The sequence below is a fragment of the Schistocerca nitens genome, chromosome 2 (genome assembly GCF_023898315.1).
Source record: "Schistocerca nitens isolate TAMUIC-IGC-003100 chromosome 2, iqSchNite1.1, whole genome shotgun sequence".
Classification (NCBI taxonomy): Eukaryota; Metazoa; Arthropoda; class Insecta; order Orthoptera; family Acrididae; genus Schistocerca; species Schistocerca nitens.
This window is the reverse complement of record NC_064615.1, coordinates 269,743,026-269,765,430: the sequence shown is the minus strand read 5'-3', so window position 1 is coordinate 269,765,430 and position 22,405 is coordinate 269,743,026. Positions and strand designations below refer to the sequence as shown.

The window sequence follows — 22,405 nt, the reverse complement described above, 5'->3', positions numbered from 1 at the left end:
ACGCGCGTATGGCCTTTCTGCAGCACCAGGAGCGCCGCTTCCTCCAACTATGAGCGTCTTCCCGCGCACGCGTATTGCCTGCTCCCGTCATGATAAATTCCGACGCCGCCGCGCGATTATCATCAGTCGCGCCTTGCAGCAGTGACAGCAGCAGCTACCACCACCTGATGATGTCGAGCAGTTGCATCGATGAAATATTGTGCGATTTACACAATACGATCCGGCGCCAAACCCGAGAAGCGTATTTGCAACTGTTATCATATTGTCCAACTGCTAATTTCTCGTTCAACATTTTGTATTGCTGGCTACCATTTTCAACTTCAGAGGTGGTTTCAGAATCACATCTACATGTACATACATTCTCAGCAAGCCACCGCACGGTGCGTGGCGGAGAGCACGTTGTACCACTATTAGTCGTTTCCCTTCTTGTTCCAGTCGCAGACAGAGCGAGGGAAAAACGGGCCGTCTGTATGCCTCCGTACAGGCCCTAATTTCATGTCTCTTATCTTCGTGGTCCCTGTGCGAAATGTATGTCGGTGGCAATAGGATCGTTCTGCAGTCAGCTTCAAATGTCGGTTCTCTAAACCATCTCAGTAGTGTTTTTACTTTATTTTATATACGCTTGAAGTTCCGTAGGACGAAATTGAGGAGCAAATCTCCAAGGCCATGGAACGTGTCAGTACATGAAATCACAACATAAAAGTAATAACAGAAAAAATAAATGTTTATGAACCCAAAACAGTCAGTCCATAAGTTTAAGTAAACGCAATCAACAATACAACAAGAAACAGCTTAATTTTTCAAGGAACTCCTCGACACAATAGAAGGAGTGACCCATGAGGAAACTCTTCAGTTTGTTTTTGAAAGCGCTTGGATTATTACTAAGATTTTTTTAATTCGAGTGGTAGCTTATTGAAAATGGATGCAGCAGTATACTACACACCTTTCTGCACAAGAGTTAAGGAAGTCCGTCCAAATGCAAATTTAATTTCTGCCGAGTATTAACTGAGTGAAAGCTACTTATTCTAGAGAATAAGCTAATATTGTTAACAAGAAATGGCAGTAAGGAATATATATATATCGAGAGGCCAGTGTCAAAATACCCAGACTCGTGAACTGGAGTCGACAAGAGGTTCGTGGACTTACACTACTTATTGCCCGAACCACCCGTTTCTGAGCCAAAAATATCCTTTTAGAATGGGAAGAGTTACCCCAAAATGTAATACCATACCACATAAGCCAATGAAAATAAGCAAAGTAGGCTAATTTTCATGTCAAACGATCACTCTCTCCAGATACTGCTCGAATAGTAAAAATGGCAGCACTAAGTCTTTGAACAAGATCTTGAACGTGGGCTTTCCAAAACAGTTTACTATCTACCTGAACACCTAGAAATTTGAACTCTTCAGTTTCACTAATCATATTCCCATTCTGTGAAATTAAAATGTCGGGTTTTGTTCAATTGTGTGTTAAAAACTGTAAAAACTGAGTCTTACTTTGATTTAGCGTTAGTTTATTTTCTACAAGCCATGAACTTAGGCCATGAACTGCACTATTTGAAACCGAGCCAATGTTGCACACAACATCCTTTACTACCAAGCTAGTGTCATCAGGAAACAGAAATATTTTAGAGTTACCCATAATACTAGAGGGCATATCATTTATATAAATAAGGAACAGGAGTGACCCCAGCACTGATTCCTGGGGCACCCCCCCCCCCCCCGCCACTTGACTGTACCCCTCTTAGACCCTGCATCACAGCAATTCTCAACATTGTCAATAATGTCCTTTTGCTGTCTGTTGACAGAGTAAGAGGTGAAACAATTGTTAGATACTCCAAATATTCTGTAATGGTCCAACTTCTGGAGCAATATTTTGTGATCATCACAATCAAATGCCTTAGTTAAATCAAAAAATATGCCTAGCGTTCGAAACCTTTTGTTTAACCCATCCAGTACCTCCCAGAGAAAAGAGAATATAGCATTTTCAGTTGTTAAACAACTTCTAAAGCCCAATGTACATTTGATAGCAAATCGTATGATATAAAATGATCAATTACCCTTAAATACACAGCCTTTTCAATAATTTTAGCAAACACTGATGGCATAGAAATAATCTAAAATTATCTACATTATCCCATTCTCCCTTTTTATAAAGCAGCTTTACTACTAAGTACTTTAATCGCTCAGAAAACTGACCATTCTTAAAGGAAAAATTGCAAATATGGCTAAATACAGGGCTAACATGTGCAGCACAGTACTTCAACATTCTGCTAGGCACTCCATCATAACCATGAGAGTCCGTAGTCTTCAGTGATTTGATTACTGACTCAATATCCCTCTTGTCTGTATCACAGAGGAGTGTTTCAGACATCAATCTCGGAAAGGTATTTGCCAGGAAAGTTGTATGATTCCCTGAAACTAAATTTTATTTAATTCACCAGCAATGCTCATAAAATGCTTGTTAAATACTGTACATGTATCTGATTTACCAGTAACAGAAATATTTTTACTACAAACTGACTTTATATCGTCGACCTTGTGCTGCTGACCAGACACTTCCTTCACAACTGACCATATGGTTTTAATTTTATCCTGTGAATTAGCTATTCTATTTGCATACCACATACTCTTTGCCTTTCTAATAACATTTTTAAGCACCTTACAATGCGGTTTGTAATGGGCTACATTGATATAATTCCCACTTTGTTCTACATGATATACTTATCGCAATAGTCAGCCACCCGGGCTGCCTATTACTGTTAGTACGACGTTTAGAACGTTCTGATGGAAAGCAATTCTCAAAGAACATGAGAAATGTGTTAAGGAAAGGATTATATTTATCAAACTTCCTGGCAGATTAAAACTGTGTGCCGGACTGAGACTTGAACTCGGTACCTTTGCCTTTCGCGGGCAAGTGCTCTACCATCTGAGCTACCCAAGCACGACTCACGCCCCGTCCTCACAACTTTACTTCTGCCAGTACCTCGTCTCCTACCTTCCAAACTTTACAGAGGCTCTCCTGCGAACCTCTCATTCTGGCATTATATTTATCATCTATGTTATCGGCACTATAAACATCCAGTTACTCTTGTTCCATGACAAGGTTTAAAAAACTCTTCTATTGCTCTTGGATTAACTTCCCTACATAGTTTGCAATTCAATGTGACATTTCTTTGGGTACTGAAGCCTTTCAGTGTTAAAATTTGTGTGTCATAGTTTACTAACAGAATGTTCATCTAGTAATGAAGAATGAATAAAAATATTGTCTCTGGCTTTGCTATTGTTCTCTTGCACCCTAGTTGGAAAAAACACTGTCTGAATCAGATCATTTGAATTTATGAGATCTACCAACATCCTTTTCCTTGCACAGTCATATACAAAATTAATATTGAAGTCACCACTAACTAATTTCTGGTACTTCCTACAAAGTGAATCAAGAACCCTCTCTAGCTTGAGCAGAAATGCTCTGAAGTCAGAGGTAGGGGACCTATAAACAACAACAATTAGAAGTTTAGTTTCACTAAATTCAACTGCCCCTGCACAACATTCAAATATCTGTTCAGTGCAGTGCCGTGATAGGTCTATGGATTCAAATGGAATACTGTTTTTTACATACATAGCCACTCCCCTCTCCGCAAGGAACTCCTTGATAAACAGCCAGCTAATCTGTATCCTGGTAAAGGAAGCCTCTGAATTGTCAAATTATTTAAGTGGTGCTCTGATACACCAATAATTTCAGAGTCAACGTCTATAAGCAGTTCACTAACTTTACCTCTAATACCTCTTATATTTTGATGAAATATGCTAATTCCTTCTCTACTTGGAAACATTACATCCTCTGAAGGTGAGCCCTTATTTAGAGGGACTTCCTTTAAGCAGGTATACCTATCAGATGACTTCAATTTAAAAAAGGTGCAACTCTAACACCTACTACTACAGGAACTTTTCCATGAGTGATCCCACCAACACCACCAGCACCACCACCACCACCCACTACTGTCACCTATAAGCTTTGCCAGCCTCCCTTTCCCATGCCTATTGAGGTGCAGTCCATGCCTAGTGAAACCTGATCTACTGATAGACCCAACTGGCACCACTGAGATGTGACCCATGCCCTCTGCCATCAGCGTCCTTCACAGCCCCATGTTATCAGGTCTAACAGTCGCATTAAGATGAGGCCGATCATGATGCTGAAACAGTTGCACGAAATGCACGTTAGTGCCATCAATTTGAGTAGCTATCTTTACCAGGTCACCACCTACATCATTTTCCCCGTCCCTATCAAGACTGTTCCCTGCTCCACGCACTATCACTACCTGATCCTCCTTCGTAAAATTCCTACATAGCTCTCCCATTATGTCAGTCACCTGAGCCAACCGTGCACTAGGCTTCACAGTTCTGGTCACCTGGTACTCACTCCCCAACACTTTCTGCAACTGCTGGCCCACACCTCTACTGTGCCAGCTACCTAACAGCTGAACCTCCTTCTTTCTGTTAGGCTTTGCAACTGACCTAGGCCTCCTATCTGCTGAAGACTGCTGCATGTTCCCTACATCTACTGCTACACAAGACTCCTCTCCACTCAACTCTTGACAGTTGATCAAGTCTATTCCATATGTACAAAGTATAACTGTCTGAATACCTCCTCTTCCTAGCTGCCTTCTTGCCAACTGCCAGTTCCCATTCCCCACCACTCTTCACCCTCCTCAGCCTATCTAGTCCCTCCCTTGTGCATTGCAACCACACCTGAAGGGCACATATCTTATGCTCCTGTTCCTATATAAACTTACTTCTACTACAGATTCCGCATTTCTTCGAAACGAATGTCTTCTTCCGTCCAGGGATTTCCACTTCAGTTCCCGAAGCATATCTGTAACACTTACATGATTTTCGAAACTACCGGTAACAAATCTAGTAGCTCGCCTCTGAAATGCTTCGATATCTTTTTTCCATCCGACCTGGTGCGGATCCCACATACTCGGACAGTACTCACGAATGGGTCACACTAGCATCCTATTTGCGGCCTCCTTTACAGATAAACCACACTGTCCTATAATTCTTTCAATAAACCGTAGTCGACCCTTCACCTTTCCTACCATGATTCTCACTTGATAGTTTCATGTCATATCGCTTCTCAACGTTATGCCCAGATTTTTGAACAACGTGACTGTGTCAAGCAGGACATTGCTAATGGTGTATCCGAACATTACGGATTTATTTTTCCCGCTCATCCGAATTAACTTACATTTTTCTACATTTCAAACCAGCTACCATTCATCACATCAACCGAAATTTTGTCTAGGTCATCTTGTATCTTCGACACTTCCCTGTACATCACAGCATCATCAGCGAACAACCGCAGATTGCTGCCCACCCTGTCCGCCAGATCATTTGTGTGTATAGAAAATAGCAACCGTCCTATCATACTTCCGTGGGTGCCTCAGATGTTACCCCCGCCTCCGATGAACACTCGCCGTCGAGGAGAAGTTGTTGTTGTTGATGTTGTGTTACTCTTCAATCCAAAGACTGGTTTGATGCAGGTCTCCATGCTACTTTATCCTGTGCAAGCCTCTTCACCTCTGACTAACTACTGCAACCTACATCTCTCTGAATCTGCTTACTGTATTCATCCCTTGTTCTCCCTCTTTTTTTTTTTTTTTTTACTCATTATTAAACCTACTCCTGCTTTTCTGTATTTATAACCCTGTATTCACCTGACCAGAAGTCCTGTTCCTCAGGCCACCAAACTTCGCTAATGCCCAGTATATCTAACTTTAACCTACCCATTTCCCATTTTAAATTTTCTAACCGGCGTGCCCGATTAAGGGATCTGACATTCCACGCTCCAATATCTGAAACGACGGTTTTGTTTCTCCGGATGACGACGTCCTCCAGAGTAGTCACCCCCCGAGATCCGAATGGCGGACTATTTTACCTCCGGAATATTTTACGCAAGAGGATGCCATCATCATATAACCACACAGTAGAGCTGCATGCCCGCACGAAAAATTACTGCTGTAGTTTCCCCTTGCTTTCATCTGTTCCCAGTACCAGCACAGCAAGGCCGTTTTGGTTGATGTTACAAGCCCAGAACAGTCATTCGGGCTGTTGCCCCCTGCAACTTCTGAAAAGGCTGCTGCCTCTTCAGAAACGACGCGTTTGTCTGCCCTTTTAACAGATACCCCTCATTTGTGGTTGCACCTACGGTACGGCTATCTGTATTCTCCGAGGCATTTAGTCTTCGAGCCTGTCATGTCACATATCTGGGAGCCTATTCCATGTGCTCGTACCTTCGTTAAGAGTCTGCAATGGGGTACTGTGTCGAAAGCTTTTCGGAAATCTAGAAATATGAAGTCAAACCGATGCTAGGGATATTGGTCTGTAATTTTTCTGGGCTGTTCTTTTACCCTTCTTATATATAGGAGTCCCCTACAGTTTTTTCAGTCGCTTGGCACTTTGCTCTGGTGGAGATAAATTCGCGATAAATACAAACTAAGTAAGGGGCCAATGACGTAGAGTTCTCTTTGTTAACCCGAATTTGGATTTCATTCGCATCTGGCGGCTTATTTGTTTTCAACTCATTCATTTGTTTTTCTACGACAGGGATGTTTATTATTATCTCATTCATAAGAGACCCTGTGCGATTGTCAAACGACGGTACATTTGTACAATTTTCCAGCGTGAACGATTTCATAAACGTGGAATTTAAAACTTTTCTCCTTCCTTTTGCTATCTTCTACTACCAAACTATATTAATCAACGGGTGATTGGATGGAAGCCTTAGACCCGCTTAGCGGGTTTACACAGGACCAGAATGTTTTTGGGTTTTCCACCAGATCCTTAGTCAAGCTGTTGTACGCTTCGCGCATAGATCTTTTCACAGACGCACGAATGCCTACTAATCTTTGCCTTTCGCCATTTGTGTGTCCTGTTTTGATCCGAGAGTACAACAGACTTTGCTTCCTCAGCATTTTCCGAATTTCGTTATTAAGTCATGGTGCGTCTTTTCCGTTATTAATCCACTTACTAGGCGCATACTTGTCCATAGCACGATTTTCCATCATTCTGGAACTACATGACCGCAGTTTATTGTCTAAGTGAGACGCTGACAACTGCTTATTTACCCTTTCTAGCAGGAAAACTCTCCTAGCGCTCTTTACTGATTTATTAGCTTTCGTAACCATAGTCGCTATGATATCATGATGACTAATCCCCGTCTAGTTTGGCCTGTTTGTAGCTACAAGGTCCAAGATATTTCCACTGCCTGTGGGCTGCAGAACTAGCTGCTCAAGACAGTTTGCGGGAAAGTGTTCAAAAGTACTTCGCAGGACTGTTTGTCTTTACCTCCTGCAGTTAATCCATACACGTCCCAGTCTATACTTGGTAGGTTAAAATCACCACCACCTAGTATTGGATGATCTGGGTATTTATGCACAACTGACGCTAGACTTTCTCCGAATGACTCTACAACTTTCACAACGGAATCGGGTTGTCGATAGAAACATCCAACAATTAACTTGGTTTCACCTAGACCTGTTATGCGCGACCAGATAATTTCACTAATACACTCAATTTCAATATCAATAGGGGCAATATTTTTGTCAACTGTAATGAACACCCCCTCCTACGGCGTCTAATCTGTCTTTCCAATGACCATTCCAAGACGCACTAAATATCTCAGAGCTTTTCACTTCGGGTTTTAGCCCGTTCTCAGTCCCAAGAATAATTTGAGCGCCGGCCACTGTGGCCGAGCCGTTCTAGGTGCTTCAGTCCGGAACCGTGCTGCTGCTGTAGTCGCAGGTTCGATTCCTGCCTCGGGCATGGATCTGTGTGTTGTCCTTAGGTTAGTTAGATTTAAGTAGTTCTTAGTTCTAGGGGACTGATGACCTCAGATGTTAAGTCCCCTAGTGCTTAGAGCCATTTCAACCATTAGAATAATTTTAGGTTGAGAACTTTCCTGGAGGGTGGTAAATTCGGAAACTTTGCTACGAACATTTCGACAATTTACTGATAAAAATTTTACTGTTGAACTTTCTTTACTCTGTTTTCCCTACATGCGTATCAACTGGCGAGAGTCTAGTACCACTTTTTCCTCATTTTAGGTTACTTTGGCCCCAGCTTAAGTAACTCTACATTTTGCAAAAATGTGCACTATTTTACAGAAGTGTTAATAAATGATCTAGATTTAATTTCGCACAAACGACAGTTTCTCATCTTATTACTTAATCTGTCAGAAATCAGAACGACACTCACTTTTTTTTAGCACGTGAGGTCTCCAGGAAAAGTTATTGGGACGTAACAGCTGTTAAAGCGTTTACGTTCAACATCGAGTGCTGGCAGCACAGTATTACTCTGTGGAACTCATGTCCTTCCAGATCGATCTTTGCACATTGTGGATGCATACTGTTTTGTGTACTTCACACCAATGACATAACTTTTTCCGACCTATGGGCCAATTTACCCGCGAAGGACAAAAGTAACCTCAGCTTTTTGAAACATCAAAAATTCAATACATCGAAAATAACGTTATTTTACCTCAAATATGTTGTCAGTATCGACATCACTCAGATGATTTATTGTAACATGAAATACATGCAGTTGCGAATATGAACAACCATCAGCTGTATAATGGATTGACGACAATGAATATTTGTGCCGGATCGGGACTCGAACCCAGGTTTCCCGCGTATAGCGAGCGGTCGCGTTACTATTAGGCTTTCCGAGCATGACTCACGACCAGACCCAAATTTCTATATGTCGTCATTCATGTGTCCACAACCTGTTCTGTACATCTATTATGCATATTCCCCTACAGGGGACATTTACGTGAACGTCGCTTGCCCGATGTCTCCGGATAAATGCGATATTGCAGTGCCTGTATTATTCCGAATTACGATGCGAAGTTGCTTCAGACGTGCATGGATGCCCGAAGGAACTTTGTATCTGATTGCTTGGAATAGAAAACTGTATTGATGACAGTGTTGTACAGTGAGACTAAGGCTTGTAGGTTGGAAACGGGGCTGTCTTCAAAGTTATGGTAGGTACTGGAGTCATGACCATGCGCTAGATTATATTTTCTGTAGAGCGTTGTTTTAATGCCTTGTGCTGCAACTTGTGTGTTTAATCTGATTTTTGGTGTTGTGTCTAGGTTCTGAATTGGGAATAATGGTTGAGACTGTTGTGTTGGTATGTTGGAGGACAAAGAGGCTATGAAGCATTAAAAGATTAGAGTACTGGAAACGAAGAGCACATCTTCAGTAACAGAAGCAAAGCTACGTTGGGGATCATGGAGTGGTTTAAGATTGGATTTTTCAGGATAGCATCAAGGTATTAAGCAAAGAGGTAACAGTTGGTTGTTGCGAAGGTGAGGATAATGTGGTGAGGGATTTGTAACAGTGACGTGATGGGATACTTTACAATGTTTTGTTGAGTTTGTAGGGCGTGTGGTTCTGTGATTTGTAGATGTCAGTCGCCAGTTCAAGAGGTTTTTCATGCTTGTATGAGGTTCTGGGTGTATCACTGTGAGAATGTACCACTTTCTGCTGTTGAGGAAGAGTTGGCACAGTTGATGGGACTCTTTTAAAAGGAGCAGATCATGTGAGAATGTGTGTGCTGGTGAAAGTAATTAAACAAGTAGGGGCATGGGTAGATATGGCTTGAGATATGATCTTTTGAAGAAAGTGTTCAGAGAGAGCATGTCTTCTGAGTTTTCTTGGATAATTTGATGGCTTTTAACTTAGATGTGGGTTGAGTCCCATGAGGCAACCCCGTTGGTTTTGCACGGATGTATGGTGTGTCATATGGAGGATTTGAGGGGCTGGACTGAGGACATTTATAGTCATGTTAAATGAAGTGAGTATAATATCGAGAGTGAAATTGCTTTGAGGATGGGCTTGTCGAAATAGGGGAATGTGTTACCTTGCAGTGTTAGAAAACTGACGTTACCATGCTAGTTCGGCATGGGGCAGGCTTTGGATAATAAGGTCGGCAGTAACATAGGTGGAGAAAAAAATGGCTCTGAGCACTATGGGACTTAACAGCTGTGGTCATCAGCTCCCTAGAACTTAGAACTACTTAAACCTAACTAACCTAAGGACATCACACACATCCATGCCCGAGGCAGGATTCGAACCTGCGACCGTAGCGGTCACGCGGTTCCAGACTGAAGCGCCTATAACCGCACGGCCACACCGGCCGGCTCATAGGTGGAGAAGGTTTGGTCAATGCGGTTGATAAAGTCGTAGTGTATAGAGTGAGTGGGACCGATAATTACAATGGTGGAATAATTCATTGTTAAGTTCCTTGGGTAAGATTTGTGTACTCCACAAGATAATTAAATGGAAGGGGTGCGTTGTTGATGTGATGGATGGGAATAATAAGTTCATGTTAAGTGGGTGTTGGCTTTGCTTTACATTTGTGAGAATATGTTGGGGGAGAATGGTTACAAGTGCTGCAGGTGAGTGGGGATCATACACTAGGACACTGTTTTGGGAAAGATTTTCCACCAAAAGAGTTAGAAATTTAAGAAGCCATCAAAACACACGAAAACAATAAAGGAATTGATAAAGACTCCATTACACCAGAATTATTGAAATCGTTAGAACCAAAGATCATAAGTGACCTACACTTACTTTTTGAGAACATTTGGAAAGCATAAAAGATTTCAGAAGAGTAGAAAATAACGTCATTCCACCAACTACATAAAAAGGGAGACAAACAAAATGTCAGCACACGTAGTGGTGATTTTGTTGGCGGTTGGGATAGGCCGGCAGCTTTCTGAACTTTTGGGTGAGCTGTTGAGTATACTTACAGCGTTTCTGACATCTGTGGGCCTATAGTTGTAATCTAGATAGCTATACTCGAAGCCTTGGTGGTGGTTTAAAGTTATTTTATTTAATGGTTCTTGTGTGGTGAATTCCGTAAAATATGGATGAGGGAGGTGATGCCATAATCATTGTGGATATGGAGGACTTTACATATTTGAATATTGATATGGGTATTTATTTCTCGTTTGACTGAATCTGCCATGGTTTCAGTGTCTACGGCCTGGATGAGAACAGAGGCAGTGGGCAGTGGAGGGGATTGGGTTGTGTTGGTTGGTGAGTATTGAAAAGGGTGAGGGAGGCGGAAGCAAGGATTCCAAATTGGATGACTGAAATTTTTTACATGATAATTGTTTGGAAAATAGTTCATAAATTTTATTACATAGACTTTCTTAGGGATAAACCATGAGATGTTAAGGTTGGGTACAGTAGTCCCACGTTAACTACGGGTCCCCATAAAACAGACTGGATAAGTCAGCTTAGAGGTCAGTGGAAGGCAAGTGTGTACCAGCTCCAATAGGATGAAGTCTGATAAAACACAGTGGTGTTCAAACCAACTTTGAGATTGTGCACAGCTTTACTACTTTTTAAGAATTTTTTTTTTAGTTTCAGTGGCAAATGGCGTAGGTTCAAAGAACTTGGCGTACATGCAGTATAAAAGAACAGGTTGTTGGATGGTGATATTGTGAAGTGATAGGTATGGCATCCATGTACTTAGCACTATCAGATTTGTTTTGTGTCCTTTTTGGTTGCTGGATGCCTTTCAAGATACCGTCTCAACCTATCTGTCCACATTCCAAGGACCTCTTTGCTGCAAGGTGTTGTGAACTGTAGCTTTGACTCTGGACTTAATGAATGCCGCAATAGCTTCTTACTGAGATACTCACAGTCTACATTTGCATCTACATCCACACTCCGCAAGCCACCTGACGGTGTGTGGCGGATGATACTTTGAGTACTTCTCCCTTCTATTCCAGTCTCGTATTGTTCGTGGAAAGAAAGATTGTCGGTATGCCTCTGTGTGGGCTCTAATCTCTCTGATTTTATCCTCATGGTCTCTTCGCGAGATATACATAGGAGGGAGCAATATACTGCTTGACTCCTCGGTGAAGGTATGTTCTCGAAACTTCAACAAAAGCCCGTACCGAGCTACTGAGCGTCTCTCTTGCAGAGTCTTCCACTGGAGTTCATCTATCGTCACCGTAACGCTTTCGCGATTACTAAATGATCTTGTAACGAAGCGCGCTGCCCTCCGTTGGATCTTCTCTATCTCTTCTATCAACCCTATCTGGTACGGATCGCACACTGCTCAGCAATATTCAAGCAGTGCGCGAACAAGTGTACTGTAACCTACTTGCTTTTTTTTCGGATAGCATTTCCTTGGGATTCTTTCAATGAATCTCAGTTTGGCATCTGCTTTACCAACGATCAACTTTATATGTTCATTCTATTTTAAATCACTCCTAATGCCTACTCCCAGATAATTTATGGAATTAACTGCTTCCAGTTGCTGACCTGCTATATTGTAGCTAAATGATAAAGGATCTTTCTTTCTATGTAATCAACAGTCAAAGCTATATCAGAGCTGAGACTAACCACTACCCATCCATCCCAACAGACTCTACTGTTTATTCCAGGATGGACATGTTTATGATCTTCCTGAGAACTCCAACATGGAATCGTGTTGAAGTATGTTTTCTATTACATTCAGCCTTCCCAATGAACCATGGACCTTGCCGTTGGTGGGGAGGCTTGCGTGCCTCAGCGATACAGATGGCCGTACCGTAGGTGCAACCACAACGGAGGGGTATCTGTTGAGAGGCCAGACAAACGTGTGGTTCCTGAAGAGGGCCAGCAGCCTTTTCAGTAGTGGCAGGGGCAACAGTCTGGATGATTGACTGATCTGGCCCAGTAACACTAACCAAAACGGCCTTGCTGTGCTGGTACTGCGAACGGCTGAAAGAGAGGGGAAACTACGGGCGTAATTTTTCCTGCGCTGGCGTCCTCTTGGGTAAAATATTCCGGAGGTAAAATAGTCCCCCATTCGGATCTCTGGGCGGGGACTACTCAAGAGGATGTCGTTGTCAGGAAAAAGAAAACTGGCGTAATAGGGATCGGAGCGTGGAATGTCAGATCCCTTCACCGGGCAGGTAGATTAGAAAATTTAAAAAGGGGAATGGATAGGTTAAAGTTATATATAGTGGGAATTAGTGAAGTTCGGTGGCAGGAGGAACAAGACTTTTGGTCAGGTGAATACAGGGTTATAAACACAAAATCAAATAGGGGTAATGCAGGAGTAGGTTTAATAATGAATAAAAAAATAGGAGTGCAGGTAAGCTACTACAAACAGCATAGTGAACGCATTATTGTGGCCAAGATAGACACGAAGTCCACGCCTACTACAGTAGTACAAGTTTATATGCCAACTAGCTCTGCAGATGATGAAGAAATAGATGAAATGTATGACGAGATAAAAGAAATTATTCAGGTAGTGAAGGGAGACGAAAATTTAATAGTCATGGGTGACTGGAATTCGTCGGTAGGAAAAGGGAGAGAAGGAGACATAGTAGGCGAATATGGATTGGGCCTACGAAATGAAAGAGGAAGCCGCCTGGTAGAGTTTTGCAGAGAGCATAACTTAATCATAGTTAACACTTGGTTCAAGAATCATAAAAGAAGGTTGTATACATGGAAGAATCCTGGAGATACTAAAAGGTATCAGATAGATTATATAATGGTAAGACATAGATTTAGGAACCAGATTTTAACTTGTAAGACATTTCCAGGGGCAGATGTGGTCTCTGACCACAATCTATTGGTTACGAACTGTAGATTAAAACTGAAGAAACAGCAAAAAGGTAGGAATTTAAGGAGATGGACCTGGATAAACTGAAAGAACCAGAGGTTGTACAAAGTTTCAGGGAGACCATAAGGGAACAATTGACAGGAATGGGGGAAAGAAGTACAGTAGAAGAAGAATGGGTAGCTCTGAGGGATGAAGTAGTGAAGGCAGCAGAGGATCAAGTAGGTAAAAAGACGAGGGCTAGTATAACTCCTTGGGTAACAGAACAAATATTGAACTTAATTGACGAAAGGATAAAATATAAAAATGCAGTAAATAAAGCAGTCAAAAAGGAATACAGACGTCACAAAAATGAGATCGACAGGAAGTGCAAAATGGCTAAGCAGGGATGGCTAGAGGACAAATGTAAGGATGTAGAGGCTTATATCACTAGGGGTAAGATAGATGCTGCCTACAGAGACCTTTGGAGAAAAGAGAACCACTTGTATGAATATCAAGAGCTCAGATGGAACCCCAGTTCTAAGCAAAGAAGGGAAAGCAGAAAGGTGGAAGGAGTATATAGAGGGTCTATACAAGGGCGATGTACTTGAGGACAATATTATGGAAATGGAAGAGGATGTAGATGAAGATGAAATGGGACATACGATACTGCGTGAGGAGTTTCACAGAGCACTGAAAGACCTGTGTCGAAACAAGGCCCCGGGAGTAGACAACATTCCATTAGAACTACTGATGGCCTCGGGAGAGCCAGTCCTGACAAAACTCTACCATCTGGTGAGCAAGATGTATGAGACAGGCGAAATACCCTCAGACTTCAAGAAGAATATAATAATTCCAATCCCAAAGAAGGCAGGTGTCGACAGATGTGAAAATTACCGAACTATCAGTTTAATAAGTCACAGCTGCAAAATACTAACGCGAATTCCTTACAGACGAATGGAAAAACTGGTAGCAGCCGACCTCGGAGAAGATCAGTTTGGATTCCGTAGAAATGTTGGAACACGTGAGGCAATACTGACCTTACGACTTATCTTAGAAGAAAGATTAAGGAAAGGCAAACCTACGTTTCTAGCATTTGTAGACTTAGAGCAAGCTTTTGACAATGTTGACTGGATTACTCTCTTTCAAATTCTCAAGGTGGCATGGGTAAAATACAGGGAACGAAAGGTTATTTACAATTTGTACAGAAGCCAGATGGCAGTTAAAAGATCCGAGGGGTATGAAAGGGAAGCAGTGGTCGGGAAGGGAGTGAGACAGGGTTGTAGCCTCTCCCCGATGTTATTCAATCTGTATATTGAGCAAGCAGTAAAGGAAACAAAAGAAAAATTCGGAGTAGGTATTAAAATCCATGGAGAAGAAATAAAAACTTTGAGGTTCGCCGATGACATTGTAATTCTATCAGAGACAGCAAAGGACTTGGAAGAGCAGTTGAACGGAATGGACAGTGTCTTGAAAGGAGGATATAAGATGAACATCAACAAAAGCAAAACAAGGATAATGGAATGTAGTCGAATTAAGTCGGGTGATGCTGAGGGAATTAGATTAGGAAATGAGACACTTAAAGTAGTAAAGGAGTTTTGCTATTTGGGGAGCAAAATAACTGATGATGGTCGAAGTACGGAAGATATAAAATGTAGACTGGCAATGGCAAGGAAAGCGTTTCTGAAGAAGAGAAATTTAACATCGAATATAGATTTAAGTGTCAGGAAGTCGTTTCTGAAAGTATTTGTATGGAGTGTAGCCATGTATGGAAGTGAAACATGGACGATAAATAGTTTGGACAAGAGGAGAATAGACGCTTTCGAAATGTGGTGCTACAGAAGAATGCTGAAGATTAGATGGGTAGATCACATAACTAATGATGAAGTAATGAATAGAATTGGGGAGAAGAGGAGCATGTGGCACAACTTGACAAAAAGAAGGGACCAGTTAGTAGGACATGTTCTTAGGCATCAAGGGATCACAAATTTAGCGTTGGAGGGCAGCGTGGAGGGTAAAAATCGTAGAGGGAGACCAAGATATGAATACACTAAGCAGATTCAGAAGGATGTAGGCTGCAGTAAGTACTGGGAGATGAAGAAGCTTGCACAGTATAGGGTAGCATGGAGAGCTGCATCAAACCAGTCTCAGGACTGAAGACGACAACAACAACAACAACAGTACATTCAGGGTGATACGAACCACAGCTTTGCTGCTGGTCATGATGTGTGTGGTGTTGACGTCCATCAACGTCTGGCCGGCCGCAGTGTCCGAGCGGTTTTAGGCGCTTCAGTCTGGAGCCGCGCAACTGCTACGGTCGCAGGTTCGAATCCTGCCTCGGGCATGGATGTGTGTGATGTCCTTAGGTTTAAGTAGTTCTAAGTTGTAGGGGACTGACGACCTCAGATGTTAAGTCCCATAGTGCTCAGAGCCATTTGCGCCATCAACGTCTGGTAACACTATTCAGAAACCAGGTATCAACTCTTATTTTGACGCAAAGTTATTCTTCGCTAAAGAATGCTTTGAAATTTCTCACTGTATCTGGTCCTGAAGAGCACTGCATTTGTGACTGACAGCTATGGTAACACTTTACCAAGACCTCCAACATCCTTCTGTATCTGGGGCTCCGATTGTGTGTCTCCGCACAAAGCTGTGCTGTTGGCAGTTCCTGGAGTCCCTAGACGAGAGTGCTGGTCTGCGCAGGGTGCTGTGGGCGGTGGTGGTGCTGCTGGGCGTGATCGGCGCGGCGTTCATGGCCAACAACTTCTGGCAGCGCTTCTCGGAGAGCCCGACACGCGCCATCGTCGAGACCAACCACTACCCATCCTACCGCATACCCTTCCCGGCCATCACACTCTGCAACGCCAACGTCTTCTTCCGGTCGCGCGCGCAACAGCTCGTACAGTACCTGTGAGTAATACACCAGCGCACTGCCAGCTAGCAGTCTTCATTGCAAGAAAAAAAAAAAAGATCTACAGGTTCAAAAAAACTTTAATTTCGCCTTACACTGATCAGTCTGTAGTCATATACTGCCTGTGATCTTAGCTGTTAGATTCCAACTTTATATTGACTGATTAGGATCACATAACAACTTCAGTTCCTCTATATTGCTTGTTTTGTAGTTTGTTTCCAGTACTCAGTCTCTCTTTCTACTCCATTGGTGAATTTCTAAGCAAAATCAACTGACGTGTATATGTTACTAATAATATCAAATATTCTTGTAATCTGGGTCCTGTATAAATTCACTTCAGTAGCGCAGACATTGTAAATTAGTGTTGTAAAATGATTTTTTATTTTATGATGCACGGTGACATATAGCGTTTTAAGAATTATTGCATGCTCCTCAGAGTACTGAACATTTACATGTTTCACGAGAAGGTACTTATTACCATTTACGTGAAAATATACATATGATATGTTTCAGTTATTCGTCATCCTTGAGCACAGTTCCACTTGGGATCCTCGGAAGGAGTATTAACATATTTGTTTTTCTTTGTAAATATTTATTGTGTATTGTTGCTTTTCTGACATGTTCTACATCCTGGAGGATCTCCTCGCTATAGATCTGTTGGAACAAAAACTACACCTACTCTAATTTATTTATTCTGCATTTATTTCATTTGCCAAGATTAGGGCCTTCAATCACCATCTTACATCAAAGCAGACCTCCTGAAGGTAGGCGTTGACTGTGGAGATTGTATCACAGACACAGTCTCTCTGACTGTTCAGATATGTCATAAACACGCTCAAAGATGTTAACAACCATGCATCAGCAACGCGTGTTAGACGGACGCGGTCCGACAGCCGATCATTTCCAGTCACTCCACCAGGAAGGAGGTACACGGCTCGTGTTGTCTGTAGTTCATCATGCCTAGACGGTCGACACCGCGGTTCGATCGCGTCCGCATTGTTACTTTGTGTCAGGAAGCGCTCTCAACAAGGGAAGTATCCAGGCGTCTCGGAGTGAACCAAAGCGATGTTGTTTGGACATGGAGGAGACACCAGAGAAACAGGAACTGTCGACGACATGCCTCGCTCAGGCCGTCCAAGAGCTACTACTGCAGTGGATGACCACTACCTACGGATTATGGCTCTGATGAAACCTGACAGCAACGCCACCACGTTGAATAATGCTTTTCGTGCAGCCATAGACCGTCGTGTTACGACCCAAACTGTGCGCAATAGGCTGCATGATGCGCAACTCCACTCCCGACGTCCCTGGCGAGGTCCATCTTTGCAACCACGACACCATGCAACGCGGTACAGATGGGCCCAATAACATGCTGAACGGACCGCTCAAGATTGGAATCACGTTCTCTTCATCGATGAGTGTGGCATATACCTTCAACCAGGCAATCGTCGGAGACATGTGTGGAGGCAATCCGGTCAGGCTGAACGCCTTAGACGCACTGTCCAGCGAGTGCAGCAATGTGGAGGTTCCCTACTGTTTTGGGGTGGCATTATGTGGAGCCGACGTACGCCGATTGAGGTCATGGTAAGCGCCGTAACGGCTGTACGATGCGTGAATGCCATCCTCCGACCGATAGTACAACGATATCGGCAGCATATTGGCGAGGCATTCGTCTTCATGGGCGACAATTCGCGCCCCCAGCGTGCACATCTTACGAATGACTTCCTTCAGGATAACGACATCACTCGACTAGAATGGCCAGCATTTTCTCCAAATATGAACCCCATCGAACATGCTTGCGATAGATTGAAAAGGGCTGTTTATGGTCGACATGACCCATCAACCACTTTGAGGGATCTACGCCGAATCGCCGTTGAGAGGTGGGACTATCTGGACCAACAGTGCCTTGATGAACTTGTGGATAGTATGCCACGACGAATACAGGCATGTATCAATGAAAGAGGTATTAGAGATACCGGTGCGTACAGCAACCTGGACCACCACCACTGAATGTCTCCTTGTATGGCGGTACAACGTGCAATGTGTGGTTTCCATGAGCAATAAAAAGGGCGGAAATGATGTTTATGTTGATTTCTATTCCAATTTTCTGTAAAGGTTCCGGAACTCTCGGAACAGAGGTGATGCAAAAACTTTTTTGGTGTGTATAGTACATCAGCATTAAGTACGTAATAATAATAATAATAATAATAATAATAATAATAGGCCTCCGGTATGTTCTGCCAGTCGTAAAAGGCGACGAAAAGAACAAACCACTAATAGGGCTAACCCCCCTTTAGTGTGATTAGTTGGTTCAGGACAGAACTAAAGAAGCCTCGGACAAGCGCCGTCATGGTCGGGGACGACGCTTGAACCCTATGCCCGCCCACAATGGTAACGACACTGCTAGCCAACTGGAAAATGATTTAAATCCAAATAGAGGTGTTTTGCAGGACATGCTTCCTGCAACCACCCTAGAAGGAAAACAAAGACAGAGGATGAGATGGTCAGATGAAGTTAATTGACACCACATGTTCTGTTATTACCAAGCAACAAACCTAGGAACCAACACAACTGGATACAGATCACAAGTATACACAACATTTATTACCAGATACCCAGAATTAAAATTTTTAACAGAACAACGACTAGCTGATCAGATCCGTGTAATAATCAAAAATAACAGGATACCCCAGTCAGAATTAGAAAACATCAAACAACAAGTACAACAAATACTGGAACAAAATAATGTGCAATCAGAAGAAGAAGAAAATACAGTAATGGACTCAAACATCCCAGAGCAAACAAACAAAGAACAACACGCACCAATTAAACAATCAGAGGAAAACGAAATCTTAAGACAGCCACCAGAACAAGCACAAATAGAACACGAAGTGACACACATGTTAGATATAGAAGAAAAATTTCAGCTGACATATATAGAATACAAAGACACAAATACAGACATAAGACCATTCTTGCATAGACCACCAAATAACCCACAAGTCGAAACAACAATAAAAACTATCAACACAATCATACACAACAAAATAAATATAAGTTAAGTAAGGGAAAATAACTCAAACAGCCAAGGAAATCATTAAATTAAAGACAGGAGAAAAGTAATAAAGTAAATAATTAGATATAATAGGAATTGGCTGTTCAACAAACTATGGAAGAGTTACAACTACTGGTTCATATAGGAGCACTCACTACACTAAATATACACACTAGACAGAGATCAGAACCAACCAACACACAGAAGAAACCCACAAAACCGCATGGCAACACAGGCTACAGATCAGAATAGAAAAACTGAGAAAAGACATCGGACAGCTAACACAATTTATAAGAAATGAAATCTCGGAAAAAAAACGAAAAACGTTAGGTAAAATCTCACAACAAGAAGCGACAGAGCAATTAGACGAAAAGAAGCAGAAATTACAAGCATTAGCCAAACGACTCAGAAGATACAAAAAAAGTGAAAATAGAAGGAAACAAAACCAAACATTCAACACAAACCAAAAGAAATTTTACCAGACAATAGATAACACACACATTAAAATAAACAATCCACCAAACATAACAGACATGGAACACTTCTGGAGCAACATATGGTCAAACCCGGTACAACATAACAGGCATGCACGGTGGATACAAGCAGAAACAGACACATACAAGATGATACCACAAATGCCTGAAGTGATAATTTTGCAACATGAAGTCACCCAAGCAATTAATTCTATTCACAATTGGAAAGCCGCTGGAAATGATAAAACAGCTAATTTCTGGTTAAAGAAGTTCACCTCAACACATTCACATCTAACTAAATTATTTAACAGTTACATTGCAGACCCATACACATTCCCTGATACACTTACACATGGAATAACTTATCTGAAACCTAAAGATCAAGCAGACACAGCGAACCCAGCCAAATATCGCCCCATAACATGCCTACCAACAATATACAAAATATTAACTTCAATCATTAAACAGAAATTAATGACACATTGTAGGGAAGCAGCCTACTCACGCTGTAGTAAATTCACATTAGTTTCCATTGTGTGCCAGCCAGTCTGTTGTAACTAGCTCTGACGTCATAAATGTTGCGCAATACTTTAAAAATCAAGCAAATGATCTAAAACTTTTCTAGCATGTCCGGAATAATGCTAAATTAATGTGTGTTAAATATCAGTTCGATAACTTAAGCCATTTCCGAAATTTGGACGTTTTTCTGTAAAAACCATTGGCGCAACAGAAAAGAGCTAGAGACTTCAAAATTTATATTTAGATTCATCTTTCATAATGATTTAATAAAAACTGTACTTTGGATTTCACAGATTAAGATTTTAGTGGAGATTCATGATTTTGTGGTTTTCGTCTCAAAACTGAAGGAAGCAAGATAGATTAAGTAGGCTAGTAAATAAGGCTAGGATGTTTAGATTTAAATAGGTTGGAGGTCCGCTATGACAATGAAGATGTGAAAAGTTTCTTTTGAATACCTATAAAATTCTAGCAATAGCGGATCTCAAAAGGGACAGTTCAGAGCTCATCTGCTGCGTGCAGTGCAATTAAATTAATTCTCTCGCCCAAAATATTTAAGTTAGCCACGTCAAAATTTTATTATCAATACTTACCTGCGTGCTGAATGCACAGTTAAATTAAGAGCTTCATCGGCCATCAGCAAGAGAAGCTATAATTTATTATGTAACTTGGAAGTGGTGCGTTACTAGCCCAGCGGCTAGTCGGGACAGCCGATTTGATCAGGCGTTCCCTTAGCCGTCCGCACCGCGGATTTATATATAAGAGCGCTGTGCTAGAATGCAAGGCCCCAGTTCTCTCCAGACGCTGAATGACACGCCATCTGTGTCGGCAGTCGCGCCGCATCGGTATCACTGCTACTAACAGCCTCGGGTGCCGTATTCAGTTATTAGAGATGCGCGTAACCATGAAATCATTTCAAGTGATTTTCATTTTCTAGCTTCAGTTTGCGTTTTGTCGTATTTTCACGTGCCGTCGCGGGACGGACATTCTACCAATTATTTAGCGTGGCGTTTGATGAAATACTCTCATCAAATTATGGCGAGCATTCATTTCAACATTTAATTTGGACATTTATAGTTGCATCAGCGCATTAGACTCTGAACTGCTCTGTTGGTAGGTTGAAAGGATACTTGTGTTTTTACCAGTGAATTTCAGAATATACTCAACTATTTTGAAAAATCGTGTTTGATTATGAATTCCGGACAATCTCCTGATTCCTCGGAGCTACAAGCTGCAGCTATAATAGATTTCTCAGGTGAAGTGGGCACTAGGAACTCTTTTTACAAGCTTCACGTTTTGTTAAATCACTTTCTGGGGGCCTATAAAGTAAATAGAGAGCCAGTGTTGAGAACGGCGAAAGACAGCATTAACAACATTCTAACAGCAAGAAGCTGATTCAACAAACAAACATTTTGTACTGCAATCATATTTCCTTTCTTCTTACTCGCCGCCCCACAACATACAACACAGAACAAAATTATAAATGAAGAACAAAAAGGCTGTTGCAAAGGAGCACGAGGATGTAAAGAGCAACTGATAATAGATGCAGAGGTGACATATCAAGCTAAAACTAAACAAAGGTCGCTACACTACGCATACATTGATTACCAAAAAGCTTTTGATAGTGTACCCCACTCATGGTTACTACAAATATTGGAAATATACAAAGTAGATCCTAAATTGATACAGTTCCTAAACACAGTAATGAAAAATTGGAAAACCACACTTAATATCCAAACAAATTCAAATAATATCACACCACAGCCAATACAGATTATGCGTGGAATATACCAAGGAGATTCATTAAGTCCTTTCTGGTTCTGCCTTGCTCTGAACCCACTAT

General features: G+C 41.9%; 1 protein-coding gene across 1 annotated transcript in view; it reads left to right on the top strand.

The window, feature by feature from the left end:
- The window catches only part of LOC126234978 (sodium channel protein Nach-like), a 187,012-nt gene that overhangs the window by 25,786 nt on the left and 138,821 nt on the right, over window positions 1-22,405 (top strand). The window contains exon 3 of the mRNA XM_049943717.1: window positions 16,311-16,517. Within this exon, the coding sequence (XP_049799674.1) occupies window positions 16,311-16,517 (207 nt within the window). The remainder of the gene's footprint in view (window positions 1-16,310; window positions 16,518-22,405) is intronic.